Raw genomic sequence first — 17,581 nt, forward strand, 5'->3', positions numbered from 1 at the left:
TTCTCAAGGAAGAGGACACCCCACCCTGATCAAAGGAATTTGACAGCTGTTGCTAGTTGAATGAAAGGAAAAAAAACCTGACAATTTGTGATTAAAATGCCTATTTGTGATTAAGTTTTGAAACTCTAACTTTACAACATGAAGGAGGACAAATCTACAAAATGTTAGTTGTAAATCTGAATGTATGCTCTTTCTGAGAATACGTGAGTGAACCCTGTACTACATAAGGAACAAAAGTTACACTAAAAGAATAATTGTGGCAAAACTATCGATGCTGCATATATAATACTGTATACCCGTGTTCTGGGGGTAATTGCCCAGATATGTACTGAATTAGGAATGGTTAGGCCAAACAGTTATAATTAAAATTGACCAAATTTCATATAACGACAAAGCTAGCTCTCACTGGGATGGGAGTTAGTTGTATGGATCAACCACAAAATATGTAATGTATGTGTCCGATTTTATTAGAGGGCATATTTATAGAAATGTGCATTTGTGGGAAAGTTAAATTGTGGTTCAAATCATTGTGGGAGTTCCCAAATCACATCATAAAATATGATAGCTCTTTCTGACTTACAAGCAGAAAGAAGCAAGTGCCTCTGACCCATCACAGCCATGGGGGTGTGGTTTGTAATTCTGCCCCTACCATAAACTTTGTGATGTGACTTGACATGATAAATATAGGAACCTCACAACACGCCGATTCCTGACTACATCCCGATTTCCGTGCAGCGCTTTGTTCCAGAATTCTTCATCTTGTCCAGAACTTTTCATCTTGTCCCGATTGCAGACTACTTTGCAAAACCAAGGCCCAGCATTTGCTGAACTCTTCTTCAGCTAGGCCCAATTCCTGAACCATCCCACTTCAGAGAAACAATTCTGATCCAGTTTGGCTTGCTACCATTAAGGCTTCCCGCTGAAACTCGCAATCCCGATAAACTACAGTGTCCAGTGACCAGAAGTGCCAATCCAAATCCAGTCTGAGGTGCCAGGCCAATTGACCAGAACCGCCCAGCTGACTATCCTTCCAGAAGTGCCCTGCTGCCAGTAGACCTGACCCGGGATGACCAGAACCCTGACGGTCCAATCTTAATTTACAGTGGACTGTAAGTATCAATAGGAACCCTAGTAATCCATAGTATATTTGCCTTGTCCTATCCCATCTCTCAACCCATCCTCTCTTTAACTTAAGAACCTCCAATAGTGAGAACCATTCTTGCAACCCTGTTTGGGATTCATAGTGTTGGCGCTGATCATTTGTTTTAAAAGACCGTAAGCCATTAGGGATTTGGATTAAATAAAGTAACAGAAAACGTAGTATCCACCACGTGAAGAGTTACAAGCGGCCCTGCGTAACTGTGGAGATTCCCGGGCGGCATTCTTCTTTTTCTTAGTCATTAATATAGTTTAAATACAACCAATCGGTCATTTTGAAAACCGAATTTCTGCTTTTCTCTGTTCCATTTTTTCAAAAACGCCTCTCATTAAGACTTGCATAATGTCTTCAATTGTATAGATAGAAACGTAATTTCAACTCTCAATTAAACCTAAGACCCTTAGCTACATCCATAACTAAAATTGTGCAACAGTGTATTTGACCCGTTTTTATTAAAAATCGCATAGCGGAAATTAGACGCAAATTCTCATTTTGCAAAAGTTTCACACGTGTCTTTCTCATTCAAAGTATTTCCACACTCCCATTCTGATTTAAAGTGTGTTCTGTTGCTCATCTTGTAGCTTATGTTTGTTAGACCCTGTTTAGTATTGCTCCCATAGGAACTTTTATTAATTTAAGCATTTTGCACACTTTTCATTGTTTCACAAAGCCATTTTCAACTGTCATTTTAAAAGTGTAAAATTTCCCCAAAAGCGCTTTTCTATCTTGTTTGGGGAGGGAAGACTGCATTCAAACACTGTACTCTGTTCTTCCTTCCTAAATACCAGCTGCTTACTTACATCTGTGGAGAATTGCTCAATTGTGAATTAAGAACTTTAACCTAAGCGCCATCTTTTCACAAGCCAAAACTGTTCTTTTTCATGTGTTTTCTATTATGTATTACCATAAGTGAATTCAATTGCTTTACTTACTTTCTGAATTGTTTAGTCACTAAAGAATGTTATATATTAAAATGTGTGTTGCTTTGAATTTTAAATAAATAAATAAATAAATAAATAAATAAATATTCACCTTTACCAACCAGCCTGATTCCTGGTCTACTGTGACCTGGGGGGGGTATTTTGAGAAGGGTATGATATGATATAATATTGAACCTATAGACACAATAAATAAGTATTTCAGCTGTGCTTTGCATGCTAGGCGAGACCTGGGTGTATTGCCTGCTTGAAATCCTTAACACTGCGGGTTAGCTACTCTACCACTGAACATCTCTGGTACAAATTGTACCACCAGATATATCAATTGGGTTTCGAAAAACGCCATCGGCATGTAATGATGCCCGTTGCAAGAACATCTCTGAACTTGGTGAGATTCGATAGAATGTGCACCAGAGTTCAGAGTGCCTGTACAAAGTAAGAATGAGTACCCTGTGTCCAGTAGCCCGCGGAACAAACGCTGCGGCAGCATTAGAGAGTATTTATTCAAAGGACAGACTAAAAACAGTAGTAATTGAACACGAGCCGGCTGCAGATCTAGATAAGACAGCAGCTGTCTCTATGCTAATGTGTTAGACTAGACTGCATGATGCACGACATAGGGTCATCTGCTGCACATTAGACAGCCCAGAGCAAGAATTGGTGCACTTGTCTCCATGGAGTAGAAACTGTAGTACCTGAAATAACGGAAAGTTTGATATATTTCAAATATCTGACACACCCCAAAAAAAAACCTCCCCCTCCCCCCCCTTTTAGGCTCAGCAGGCCTCACGCAGATATCGAACAGCGAATACTGGCAAAAATTGGGAGTTTGTACAAACGGATTACGTTGGAAATATCCAAAACCGGGGTGACCAGATCCCAAGAAGAAGGGTAAGTGGGGTGGACACCTTTTGCCTTACCAGCTTTTTTGACATAGCCACAATCCATAGGATTATGAAGGTAATACTCGGACCCTGAACTATTAACTTCCAGGCACTCAAGACCACCTTCAACAGCAGATACACTAAATTGGTGCCTGATGGCATCTGTCGACACTGCTCGGTAAGACCAACCAGTTGTAAGGCCATATAGATGACTGTAGTCACATGTTTTTAGAGGTCCCCGATATGTGTATTTTTCCCTTGTAGGGAGTGGATGTAATGACGAGACGCCCCAACAATTTGGAAGTTGCCCTCTCCAGACAAGAAACTTGAAGATAGTTAAATGATGCTACTGCCTTTTTTATTTTTGGTAGAGTATCGTAATTAGGCACCATCTAGTCCTGAAGAAAGCGGCAAATTAGTTTCCCCACCGAAACATAGGTTGGTTCAGGGTGTTGACCTGAAACACTTGCCTCACATAAACAGAGCGAGCTTGGTTATATGACATCTTTTCTTTTAGATAAGCATAGCGGACATAGTACCACTTTTGGGCATGTCTGTGTAATTTTATGATAAGTCACACTGGGTGGAAGCAACAAGATTAAAGACGTTTGCTGACTTCTAAACAGGGCACACCTTTTTTTGTGTACTAGGAAAGTAGTAAGTTAGGATAAGCTAGGATAGAGCGGGCGAGATTTCTCCACTAGATAGGTGACACACCAGCGCAACTGCAAGGGATAGAGAGACTCTCTTTATAGGGACATTTAAGTATTTGTAGGGACTCAAGCGGAAGGTCTAAACTTTTTCTAAATAGATTCTTCCTATGATGTGTTAACAGATGTATGGGGGGGGGCGTGGGAGACAGAATCTGGAAATCCTTGCAACTTCAATTGTATTGAATTATCCTTGATGTGTCTTTTTGTGGTTCCTCAACTCCATCCCTCTCCCCCTCGCCGCCTCTCCCCTTTCAAGGTCTGACTCGGTATCCGAGAATACTTCCCACTTTGTGGGCACCGACTCAGGTTTCACCTGGACCCTGAGGTTGTTCTAACCTTTTCAATTCCAAGTGGTATCTCCTCCTCTCCTGGCCGGGCTTCCTTTGTAGGGAGGGAAGCTCGGTCGGATTCCCTTCCCACCCCTCTGAAGGCTTCAATCTTGTCTGTCCATTTGTCCCCCTAGCGAATCTCTGAAACAGCAGGAGGGTCTCTGTTTAATTTCCTGGGTCTTGGACCTTTCAGTTTCTTGCCCCTTTTCCCGTGAGCTGTTGACCATTCCCACTGCTTTGCTCCGTGCGATCCTCTCATCCCCTCCTGCTGTCTCATTTTCTAGTCCCAGTATAGCCATTCCTTCCTCAAAAGATGTCACCCTTTGCTATCTCCCTTGCCAAGGGAAAAATAGCCCAAAGGGGAATGTCAATCTGTACGGGACTCTTTTCCTGCTGTTGCCTTGTTACCGGGCCCATCACTCTTTGCTTTTGCAGGGTGGATGTTGCCAAGTCTGGAAATAAGCTTACCTCTGAGCCATTAATTGTCATCGATTCTTGCCCCCTTGCAGCCTTTAGTATGTTCTCCTTCTCCTCATAGGAGGCAAGGGCCGCCAGGTCATCTCTGGGCACTTTTCCTTCTCCGCCTCTCTTCGGGCCCACTGTGTGTACCTGGTCTATCCGGATCTCCTCCGGGATACTCTCCGTCTGCAGGGTATCGAAGCATTGTTGGATGATGGATTTCAACGCCCCGTCCGGGGTTATCTCTACCAATCCTTCGCTCCTGATGTTAGAACGTCGTAGGTTTTCTTCCGCTTGTATTTCGGAGTTGTGTGTGGTGGAGGCTATTTGTTTGAGAAGTTCAGAGTTCTGACGAACTTCCTTTTCTATTTCGGACAGCCCTTGCTCTGTCCCATCCACCCTGGTCCCCAGTGAGTTAACGTCCTCTCTAATTTCTTTCAGAGTATCCTTCAGCTCCTCTTTCAGGCTTCCGATCTGTTGTTCGAATGAAGCTGTAATTCTCTCCTCCATACCGAGCAAGGCACTTTTGCAGGTCTTATTTATTTAATGCCATTGCCTCGGGTCTCTGTGCATCTTCCCCCTCCATGTCTACCTGGCCAACGTCTACTTGACTTGTCTCCTCCTTCTGCCAATAGCTATCCAGTTCACTTTTCTTCCGACTTTTCTTGGAAGGTTGCTGACCGGGGGTCTGTTTGCCCTTTGGGCCTGGCATCTGCAGGTGGAGCTGTTCCTCCGGATCAGAGTTTCATTCTGGCTCCCCGTTGCTGCCCGTCGACGGGTCTTCGCGGCAGTACCTCTCTTCGAACTCCTTGTCTGCCCCGCTCTAACCCTGGCCTTGGCTTAGCCTCTTTATGCTCGCTTTTTGCCCTCTACTTGGACTCTCCTCCTGGACCTACTGTTGCCCAGTCTGTCTCTCTCCCAGGAGGTGTGCCAAGAATTGTGCCCTTGTTATTTGATCTTCCCGTTATTTACTTTCTGTGAGCATAGGGTGCCTCCGAACCAATGAGTGAGGCTCCTCCTCTGCTCCGGTGTCTGCGTATTCTCTGATGCCTTGCTCTGCGGTACTGGCTTTCCCCCAGCCTCTTTATCTCAATGTCATTGTTGACAGGTAGTATGAGCTGTCTGCCTTTACGCTCTATTTGATTGCTGCCTGCATTGCTGTGCCCCATATCACAATGGCTGTGTCCTATGCTCCTCTGGCGCTTCCCGCCTGTGGAGTCCCATGCTGCTTACACGGCTGTGGCGAGTGATCTGCTGGCTGGTGTCCTGCGCTCCCTCAGTTTCGTCTGCCTCAGGAGCCCTCTGCTTCAGGGCAATGCCGCGTATTAGAGTGGCAGGTGTCCGCATACCTATGGGGCTCTTCTTTGGTTACACGGCCGCACTGCTTGTTGTTCTGGTGGGTGCCCGCCTGAATTTACTGCGTATTCCTTGCGGCTTACACTCTTTTCTCTTGGCCTTGCTGACCGTGTTGTGGATTGCCTGCCCAGTGAAGGACGGGGGATCCTCCTGCTATCCCCTTACTCCTCGTCTTCCCCGTGGCTCCTCTGCTGATGTCGTGTCCTTCTTTGAGCACCGCCGCTGCGGGGCTCCTGTCCTCCCTCACCCCGGCACGGGCGCTGCTCTGTGCTGCTGCCCTCTGCCCCCTGCTCACTGGAGAGCAGTTTTCTCTGTTTGCTCGTACCCCAGAGCTCGTGTGGCAGACTTGCTTCTCCGGGTCACCTTCTTCCTCCGAGGCTTTCCATCTGCCAGTTACGGCGTCCCTGCAGGTGCCCAGCCTCCCATGGGGTCCCTTTCTTTCCCAGCTTCTCGTTTCTAGCTTTTACGGCTTCGCTACCCTTTCTTTACTTTAATAGTCTATCACGATTCCGATTCTGCTCAATTGTTCTCCTTATTAAAGTTTGGCCGGGAGCCCTCTGGAGTGCACCTTCACTCCTCGCAGTCATCTTGGAGTCCCTAAATGCACTATTTGATAATATATCTAGTGCCATGCACCAGCTCCGTGTAAACTGTTTGGTTGATTATTGTTGTTACATGACAGGATTATGACAAACTCACAAATGTATGTGTTTCGAGGTTGTATGCCTGTCACTGCACTAAATAAAGGTTAAAAAATAAATGAATCCCCACCACATTAACATCACAACTATATCATGCCAATCATGTAAAATCCACATCAAATCACTATCACAACTACATCAATTCATTCACATCACACCAACCAATCAAATCAAAATCTTATCTCAACGACATCCACATCCACATTGATATAACTATCCCATCAACAGCCCAAGTACAAAATGGGAGAGGTGTGCAATACAAGATCAATAACACTACATCCACAAAAGAAACACCCCCTCGTCCCAACATTTTCATATTAATTGTGTCTAAACACAACCATATAACTTCACAACTTACTACAGTTATACAGTACAATATATAAATGTTGTATTGCCACAAAGAAACGAGATACAAGTCTTCCCAAAGCTGGCATTGGTTTGTTCGATCTTGCAGGAGAAGCAGAAGACCTTTGTTTTCGTCATAGCTGGTGAGAGTTTTAGCTTGTCGCCTCTCTTCGTGATACATATTTTAAGGGTGTGCTGCAGAACGAGTGCTGAATGCTGCTTTAAAGAGTATGTTTCTTTTCCATGCTGGTTGGCATGTTGATGATTATTCTACTTTTGTGCTGCATTACATGGTTTTCCGGCCTTGTTAGGTCATTATTTATTTGCACACATGCCAATGCTTTTTACTATGTCTATTAGTGTTTTTCTATGTTTCAAACAGTAGCATGCATATTTCTTTTAACCTTTTAAAGTAATTATTAGGTATACAGAGCCTACATAAGTAATTATGGTGATATGAAGCATCTGGGATAGAGTTAGTATTCCCAAATGCACTGGCATGTAATCATTATTACTTCCATATGTCCTACATAAGGTAAACTGAGTTTGAGTAGTTATGTTATTGGGATTTATACCACGCTCCGCTGATATGTGCATGGTCACCAGGCACTCTGTCAGATTTGAAAGGGGGATGGGGGTGAGGTTAGTAGGAGAGATTAAAAGACAGCTTTGCTGTAGTGTTGATGCATGCAAGCCAGAAGTACCCCAAGCTATTGGTGTGGGTCAGTTTCTATGTGTTCTCTGTTAAGGGCACAGAGGCCTTTGTGTCGGATGTGGAGATCACGATGCTAGGATAAATTCTCCCATGGTGTGGTATGCAAGATCGATGTAGTGGTGTAGTGTTCTGATGTTTGATGTCTGTTGGGAGGGGTGTTGAACACAGAATGTGAGTGTATTAGTGCAGGGAGCAGTCAGAGTCGTCATTGAGCAGGCAAACATGGAACTGCATATATCTGATCAGAACATGACATGAAGTCACCACAAAGAAGTAGAAGTCATAGAAACACAAAATAAGTCTTGAGCCCTGAGGCTCTCCTTTGGTCCCTACCACTGGTCTCTTACTGACAGTCCAATTTCCATTTCCATTAGTCATTCTCTCTCTCTCTCTCTCTCTCCCTCCCTCTGATACATTTTACACAATGTGCCACAGGAAACTTGCAACTGGAAGATAAGGGAAGGGGGCAATCTGTAAACTCCACTCATTAACATAAGCTAGAGGCTAAGAGCTATAGGAGACAAGAATCTTTGATTCAGAGGAACAGCTTCTTGAGATATGAAGAAACACAGGCACATTTCAACTTCCTTAGTATGTGGGTTTGCATGCTGAGCACCGTTTCAATCCTCATTATCGCTCAGTGGCCAGCTCAGACTTTTATCCGTCTGATCATCAGACAGCATTTGTCAGGCCATCGGGGCAGAACACCTAGTTGTTTCTCCCAGAAGTCTACCCCTATCTCTACCACAAGCCTCAAACTCCATTCACACAGTGTTTGTTCATCAACTTTAGTTTCTGAATGATGCTGAAACCCTGCAGGGGGTTCTTTGTGGTGACAAAGGAGCATGAAAACCTACACCATCCCTTGGCCTAAAGGTGTACCACTGCAGCAGAACATTAAGAGAAGCATGCTGACAGTGAAAGAGCAGGCTGGGAAGGAGGATAGGGTGGACAGTCCAGTATCAGGCATTTTTCATTGCCAATGTTCCATGGAAAGCCTAATATCCAGGGAAAGATTGGATGTGCAGTATTTATATATCTTTAGGGGCTGTCCTTCCAGGGATTATGTGCACATGGTGTGATCAGAGGGTCCACCGGAGCAAAGAAGGAACCAAATATTTGCACTGCAAAAGGGGAAGGAAGGAAGACGGGGGCTGCCTGCCTGGAGAAAAGTGTTGGTGGGTGACTGATATTTTAGAAATTATACCAAACTGTGTAAATGTGTCAAACATTGAGTTGCATACTTTTGAAAATAGTACAAAACACTATTAAAAGAGAGTTTTGTACATGTGAGATTGCTACTTTTGGTTGTCCGGTCATATTTTGGCTTGTACGACATGAGCCCCACCCAACCCTAGCATGCCAGCTTGCCCTTGCTCGACTATTGCTTGTTTACCCTAGCTGCATATTTCCTGCCTTCTTTTGAAACACTGGCCTGGAACGGTCTCCAACTACATTTGCCTCTTCCGTACATTTTCTATCTTTTTTCTTTACCTGCTCTAAATGCTCTACATTGTCTCCATCTTTGCACGTGCCTCTCGGGTACCATTTCTCTCTTTTACATGTGCATGCTCTGCCTTCTTGAGTGTGTGCGATCTAGCGGGAATACCTCCACAGTCATAAGCCAGACTCCGTAAGGTGCAGTATGTGCAATTTAGGGGGGGGAAGACTATCTGCTGTCTGAAGCCAGGCCCTGTGTGAGTTAAGCTTGCACAACTGTGGCTTTTACGGTTCCTGTTCTGAGCAAGTAGAGTTGCAGCATTTTTCCAGAAACCAAGAAGCATATGCTTCTCTAACCAAGTATGGGGGATTTATGTCCGAAATGCTTATGTTTAGTGATCCTGCATATCCCTGCCATGTCTGACCAAGAGGTTGGGAACTACTTTCTGCGAGATTCAAAACATCCATTAGCCCATCATTATACCAACTCAAATTTGGGGTCAAACGGGAACATTGCCAATGCTCTATGGGTTTAGTCCAACTGGATTTTAAAAATGGTAAGCGGGGGCACTAGAATTGACAGGACACTGCGATTGATCAGGTGAATTTGAGATTGCCCTGCTGCTTGTGCAAGGGTTTGCTCGAGACGTGCCCTGCTATCCCTGGCTGGGTTTATGACAATTGTGGATGTGAAACCCTTGGAACATGCGCTGGGCGTAAAGGTTGATCCGAGAGCGTGATCTCTCTAATAATAAAACAAAGTTGTGGTTGAGTTGGTGCAATCTATATTAGGGTAGACAACATGTGTTTCGACCCTCCTGGGTCATTTTCAAGGCAATTTGGATATGGTCAATTGCTCAGCAAGCAGATTAAGTGGGTATCTGTGACTTTTAGGTCTTGTTTCTTAGGAGGAGAAACCCAGAGCCACAGATGGTGGCTGCATGGAAGTCCTAGGAAGGACAGTCCAATGGATGCTGGGCCCAGCGTGTTAGCCGGCAAGCAGAGCCGAGGTTACCCGAATGCTGGGGAACCGGGTTGGACTCAGTCAGCCATGCGGCTTGCACTGTCATTGGTTTTTAAAAAGCCTGCAGTGTGCCAAGTAAGATGCTTAATTTATCAGGCCCTGAGACTGAAGAGGTAACCTGGTAAACTAGTTTAAGAGAAGACATTTGTGCTCAGGCATGTTGATGATTATATGGTTTCCTTTTGCTCTAGCGACCAGTAATTTTACAGAGGGGATTTGTTTTATTTATTTCGGTCATTTATACGGGCATGGTCCAACAGCAGAGGAGCGGCTCAAGGATGAAAAATGGCCAAATTAGGGAGAAGGGTTCTATAGTTAATAGAAATAGGAAGAAATGTTCATCCACTAATGCGTTACGAATTTAGATGCAATGCAAGTCTCCAGAGACGCTGAACGTTTTTTGAAAAAATCCTCTCGCTTAAGTGAGCACGATCCCTTACCATGTCACTACCGGTGGACACATTTAGTTAGGATAATTCCATTTTTTCTACTTCCATTTCTTAGTTTGGTTACATTTGCCACATTGACCAACCCTCTTTTCCACAAGTAATTATATGGTCTTTCGGCTCCCTTCCAATATGTGTTTCTCCCTGCAGATTACCAATTGGTGCTTGAGAACGTATTTATGACCCAGGTTACTTGTCGCATTCTTTGTAAGTGGTGTGTGCGTGGGCGGGTTGGGGATAGCTATATGTTTGCCAATTGTCAAAGTTGCCAACTTTCAGCATTCATTTAATTCTGTTGCTGACTACTTATTAGTTACACTTCGATGCTCCTGGATTTTTTTTTCTAGTAGTCATCTGTCATTATGTTTTCAGCATTCAGTTTTAACAATGGGACAACACCATACATCTTGGAGCTATTTTTTTTATTTATTTGTTTATACCGCACTAAAAGCCAGCGGGCATCGAGGCGCCAACAAAAACACACAAGAGACAACCATAAAAGACAGGAGAGTTTGATCACAGTAATTCAGGGGTCAGGCAGTTTAGAGACTTAGTTGAACTGAAGCGCTTTTACTGACTTTGCAAGGTTTGCGTCTTGCCAGAGATCAAGGGACAAGATTTAGCACTCTGGTTGGGAAAGATCTTCCTATGCCTCTTGAGTGCTTGAATGTTGGACAGCATATCAGACTGATCTGAGGAGCGCAGCATTCTGCTTGGGGTGTACAAGGAAACCTGCCTTTTACGTATTTCGGAACAGTGCCAAAAATGCACCGGTGAACGATGGTAAGGCTTTTAAAGATGATACAGTCATTCACTGGGAGCCAGTGTAAGGCCCTTCTGTGCTCAGTGATGTTGCATCTTCGAGAACTTTTTTATGATGTGAACAGCCTCATTCTGCAGTGTCTGACATTTTTTCAGGCTGCTTGAAGAAGCTCAGATCAACAAGGTGTTGCAATAATCTAATCGGGACAAATCGGTTGCCCTCGTACAGATTCTCTCTGAAATAAACAGGCACAAAGTCCTAAGCAGGCGCAGATGGTAGTTACAGTCAGCTGGCTAGCGTGGGCATCAGCACTCAGCGTTCAATTTGCACACCTAGAGGTTTGACCTGTTTTTGGACATGTATGGTGTTTGGGCCTAAATTGAAAGTGTTGTAGCTAGGACTCAGTTTGGTTACAGCCTGCTGAGAATCCACCAAAAAGAGCTCTGTCTTGTTTCCGTTCAGGCAAAGCCAAATTAATGTACATCCAAGATTCAATGCAGTTGTATACTCTGGTCAAAGTGACCAGGTCTTGAGCGTAGTCCCCTGTTAACTTAATGACCACCTGGGTGTCGTCCATGTAGTTTGTACATACCACGCCCAGGCATTTGAGGAGCACATAACAACATCTGATGTAAACGTTAAACAAGAGTGATGAGGGGCAAGCCCCCTGTGGTACGCAACATAAGATGGAAGTGGAGGAGTAGGCCAGGCCCCATTTAACTCTAGACTCCCTGGGGATCAAAAAGGACGAACCATCCAATAGCTTTCCCTTAGCATTGCCCTAGCTTACGGAGTGTGCTGAGGAGGAGATCTTGATCCACTAGGTCAAACGCTGCTGACAAGGCAAGCAGCATTATCAGAATAGTTTTCCCCTCGTCAATAATTCTTAACAGATGTTTCTGCAGGTTAACTAGAGCAGTCCCGGTTTTTCGACCATGTTTCAGTATCGAATGGTCTATCGTGCAAGATGGAATGGATTCCGATGAAGTTTTGCAGTTGCAACATGGCGAACTTGTCAAGGATTTTCAAAAGGAAATTGCAATTTGTGATTGGCCTAAGATTACCAGGTTCTTTTGGGTCAAGATTGGGTTTTTCCCCCAGGAGAGTGATAACAGTGAAAATCTTAATGGAAGCAGGCACCCGACTGTCCCTAAAAGGGGAGTTTATAAACCAGGTTAGAAAAGGTGCAACAAGATCTTTGTGCTCTAGAATGATCTTAGGTGGAAGAAGATTTTCCGAGCCAGAAGTAGGGCACATAGATGAAAGTATTTTTATGATTTCATTTGTGCAGAAAGCCCCTGTGACGGTGCATCCTCCAGATTCAATTCGATTGCGATTTTGAAGATTTTTTATATTGTGTCTAGCATTATTGACTTAAGCCTCGAAAGCCTCCTGAACTCTCATGCAGTCCCGATTCGTTAGTTGGAACAGACCTGTGTGGCCTTAGGCTTTTCCAATGATTTGAGGATTTCAAAAAGTTTGCCCATCAGATTGGCCGATTTGTCTGAGAATTATAGAAGTCTTTTTTAGTTTCCTCAGTTTAAAGCCTGTACGTTTTATCTGCCTTTTTCCAAGCAGTTTTGTTTTCCTGTGTGGTAAGCTTAAGCCAGCAGGCTTCTAGATCCCGTTTTAGCTTTTTCAACACTGAGTTGTGGAGAGAACCATTTCTGGTGCCCCACTTCTCTCTCACTAGCTTTGTTTTCATGGGAGCGGATTTACATAGCATAGTTTGAAAGTGTCCAGTAAAAGCATCTACCAGGTCACTAACCGAGGTACTACTGGAGGTCTTGGTCAAATCTAGACACCTTTGATAGTGCTGCAGCGATACCTTTTTAAAGTTGCAACTACAGACGGTCTTGGATGGTTGTTTTGTTTTCGCTAAGGGTTTAGTTGGACAAACATGGAAGTCAATTACAAAGTGGTCCAATCATATACAAGGCCTGGTCTGCTCAACGTTGACTTTAAGGTTCCCGGTGACATTCCAGTCCAAAATGTTTTTATTCCCAATTGTTGGTTCGTTATTTTGAACGTGGTGATCAATGTTGTTCAGAGCAGCTTCTAGAGCTACAGCTTCCGGGTCAAAGTTATTTCCCTGCCAACGATCTGCGGTTAGGGCCTGTGAGAGAATTCAGGGTTTGGATAATTTCATGATTGAAATCGGGCATAGGTGGCCGGTGAGCAGGTAGGAAATTAAGACAGAAATGGTTTGAGAGTGTCATTTTCTCAAGGATAATCTCACAGCCTTGCCAGGAGCAAGGAGATGAAGAGGCCCAAGCCGGTCCTGGCAATAATTACTATGCCCCCGCCATGTCCAGACTCTCCGTTCCCACAGAGAATAGAGTACCCGCTGGTAACAGCGAAGTCTAAATTCAGACCGCTAGAATCTGTGATCCAGGTTTCTGTGAGAAACAGTAAATCTATTGTCAGTGATAAGGTCTTCAATATCTTGCGCATGCAAAGACGTAGTATTAAGAACAGCCGATTTCAACATTTGTCCCTGGCATCCTGCTGACCGAGCCATTGACAAATGAGTGCGTTCCTGCTTCGGAGGGTAAGGGGTCAGGTTGCCGACTTGTGGGCTGAGACTAGACATGAGATCAGATTGCTGACTTGTAGGTCCGAGATGGGCTAATGGGTTCCACTATTACAGCACTCACGGAGGATGATGAAACCAGCCCGCGTGCCTCAGGTGTGTGTGTAGTAGTGCTAGAGCAAGAGGAGGGGGAGCAAAGGGCTCTATAACCATCATAGAGACTGGGGGTGTTGCAGAAACGCATAGTACATCCTGCACCTCTACTATGCTCCCATCACATTTGGCAGCAGATCATGAGGCAGACAATGCGTTTAGCTCACTTAGTAAGCTTAAGCTTGTTGATAGTCTAGCCAGGCCGCGCACCCAATGTCACCGAGCATCTTGGAGGATAACCCATATTCTTCCTGCATCTTGTAATCTCTTGAACTGTCTTAACTTCCAAAAGTTCCCCAGGGAACTCTTCAGCCATCTTTGTTTTATGGAAATAGGTCCCACACATCTCATGCACGGGCCTTGCTTTTTAGCCAGTATTTTAATCCCTCCAATCTTTTTTGCACTGCTCCCCCTTACTTCTCTCCTCTCTGCACCCACTTACTGCGGTAGTGAAACTGTCAGCCTGTGCAAGGGTAAGTACATACTTCTATGAAAGGACACTCTGGTGGGCATCAATATACCCTGTGGTCGAGCTGATGCTACTTATACTTTTTGTATTTAAAGATCTCGTTTTCGTTTCACCTTTGACTTGCTCCATTAAGCCCAATCCAAAACTAGAAAGCAGTTGGGTTTACTTGTGACACAAAACGATTCGAGGCATGCCAATCATCCATCCACCCAACCATTTTCATCCACTTACCTACCCATAAACTACATTAAGGCACTCATCACATACACCCATATTCACCCACTCATTCGTCCAACCAGATTGAAAAAACTCCTCCTCCCACCCATAAAGACATTTACCCACTGAACCATATAAACCCACACATTCATCGACATATTATTTCTCCCAGGTCATCCATACGCTATTCATCCGCCCATATGTCCCGTCATTCAACCATATGCAACTAGATTTAGCCACTCATTCATTCACCCAAAAATATTTGGCCACCCATAGAACTATAGTCGGCCACTCGCCCATTAACTAAAGCAAGCACGTGCAACCACTCGCCTACACATGCACACTTTAAAATGTTTAAATTAAAAAAAAAAGCAAAACTTACTTGATTTGTCAATGATTAATGGTGTGTGGAAATAGAAGAAAGCCAAAAGTAAGCATATGGAAAACAGCCGCAATGGAGAAAGATTCGATCACGTTCACCAAGTCAGGTCTGATAAACGCCCACTTTGCATGCGGTGTAAATTTAGCACCGTGTTTATACGCTGGGTTCAGTTTATGAATAAAATAGGAGTTTACTTTGTAACAGCGAGGATTATTTGTTGGGATAACGGAAGATCAAACTCTTTAGCATATACATGTTTTGAATAGTGGAAATATAAACCTCAATTGACATTTTAGGCAAAACGAGGGTCGCAGGGCAACATAATGTCTTTTCACATCTATGCAGTATTCTACCAGGACGATGGTATGTATACCTGCCAACATGGCCCATTCCATTGGAGGCGATGGTAGTGCAGTGCTGGTTTTTAACTTCGCATTCTGTGAATTGTAGTCCAGAATTTCCCCAATAATAAACCCAGGGCTAAAGGTTCAAGAATGCAAAGTTACAAGTACTCGTGCAAATAGGGGATTTTGCACGTGCACTATGGCACTACTGAATCATAATGTTTCAGTTTCACTGCAAGTTGCAGAGAACTCAATGTCAACTGGGCCACTAACATCCAGCACTGCATCTTCATGAACAAGAATGCACTCTCAGATTGACAGTCTTAGACCACGTCAGTTAAAGCAATTATGCTATAACACCAGATCACAATGCATTTAAATAAGAGCCTCCATCACCGATAGAACAGTGGTACAACAAAGCAATAATAAGGAGGATAAATAAGGAACTATGTCAGTAAGATTTTCAGCAGAAATTGCACGTTTTTATTTCTGATAAGCCATCCACTCCGCCCCCAACAGCTTTCGGTCAACTGAAAGCAGTCGTACACAAACACTTGGACACAAAAGTCAATTACGATTAAAGTAACGCACCTGCACTTGTGTTTTAGCTGCCCCGACAGAGTCGTAAACAACCGCTAAGCGTTGCGGATTCAATAGGCAACGGGGGGGTGCGACCCATGCCTGTCCCGAAGGGTAGTCCCTACCCCTGGGGTAGTGTCTATTTCCCATCCGAGAAACGGACCTTAGCAACGCTGCGCCTCCTCTTCATCACGTGGGTTGCACGTTCGTACGTGTCTGGTGAGTCACGTGCTTCAGTTTGCGCACTTCATCGCCTAGTTGCCTTTACAAAGTGTTGCACGAGCGGGAAAACTGCCGAAGCATCGTGGCCGACAGGGGAACGCTGGAGCTTAAGACAGCATCCATTGTGGCCAGAGCTGATTATCTCATTCCTCTTTTTCAAGCGAATTTGGTTTCAAGCAAGGCGGGGTATTTCGGTGTATTTTGGAGATTCGTTATGGGCAGGTGTTTTTTGTGCATTGGGGCTGAGCACGGGCATTCCTCCGTTCCCATGCGAATTTTCAGTATACCAGTTTGCAGTAATGCGTAATTTATTTATTTTTTTCTTCCTCGTAGAGCCTTTTTTTGTTTTGCCCTGTTCGGATTTGTTATATGCAATAGAGAGGGGAGATGTGTTTTGTGCAGTGTGGCATACTTGAGCATTTCAGTGCTCTTCAGTTTAGCACTTTGTCATTGCAAAAGCGGGAAGGCAGGATGAAGGAAGGTCTTACAACAGGTGAGGTGACATTAATGAGTTTATTGAGCGACAAAACCCCAGCACCCAGCTGCTGTCCCCCAAAGCAGTAACTGAAACAGAATGTGGAACTTTGGGCGTATGTCACCAGTCCAAGGTTCCATTACATCACTCCCCCCCCCCCATAGAAGGAAATGAAAGCACATAGAAAAGAGCAGAACAAGGAAGGAACATAATACAGTATGCAGAGGTAAACATATTATGACAAATCAATAACTGTATGCAATATAATTTGAACCATACAATTACATTTAGGCAATAAATACCTCACTTCCTAGCCCCAAATACACACAATCTTTAAATTTGATGGGAGGCAACCTACTCCTTGCAAAGCTACCCAATCCAACACACTCCTCAAAGAACCGGACCTCCTCTTGGTCCCCTTCACAGGTGCAACAGGAAGAGCAACATCTCCCTGCCCATCCACACCTGCACTGGGCACCGCCCTCCTTCGACCACACACCTCACCACTCACACCAACTCACACACACTCCTTCCCTCGCTGGTCAGTGCTGAAACTCTCATCTGCACCCCATCTTCCTTCCACAGATCCTTCCTGAAACCCTGGATGGCAGATGTCCCTACGCACAACCCGATCCCTTCAGCACCACCAACCTCTTTTTACTCCACCTCAAGCAATCATCTAACACAACATAACCTGTCCCGACCTTCACAACGGCGCAGGGAGCCATATACACACTGCAACCCTTGAGCATAAACCACAGATTTTTCACACAAACACAATCGCCCACCGACATTTCCAGAGACCTCCTGCACAAATGCCCCAATTTCACACTCTCCTGCCGTAGGCACACCTTGTTCAAAACCTCAGCCATATCCACCTTGGTACTGACACGCCCCCCAACCCCCACCGCAACCCCCCCAAGGCAGCCATCCTTA

The 17,581-nt window shown here is 44.5% G+C and overlaps 1 protein-coding gene across 2 annotated transcripts in view; it reads right to left on the reverse strand.

Moving 5' to 3' along the window:
* Positions 1-16,126, reverse strand: part of JADE1 (jade family PHD finger 1) — a 961,679-nt gene extending 945,553 nt beyond the window's left edge. Inside the window, exon 1 of one of the 2 annotated variants that reach the window (XM_069631059.1) lies at positions 15,961-16,126. In XM_069631059.1, the coding sequence (XP_069487160.1) occupies positions 15,961-16,098 (138 nt within the window). In that variant the 5' untranslated portion in view covers positions 16,099-16,126. The remainder of the gene's footprint in view (positions 1-15,960) is intronic. The other variant, XM_069631060.1, reaches the window with a different exon arrangement.
* Between the last annotated feature and the right edge of the window lie 1,455 nt (positions 16,127-17,581).

Source organism: Ambystoma mexicanum, chromosome 6q (genome assembly GCF_040938575.1).
Source record: "Ambystoma mexicanum isolate Mex_15411 chromosome 6q, UKY_AmexF1_1, whole genome shotgun sequence".
In the NCBI taxonomy this organism is placed as follows: Eukaryota; Metazoa; Chordata; class Amphibia; order Caudata; family Ambystomatidae; genus Ambystoma; species Ambystoma mexicanum.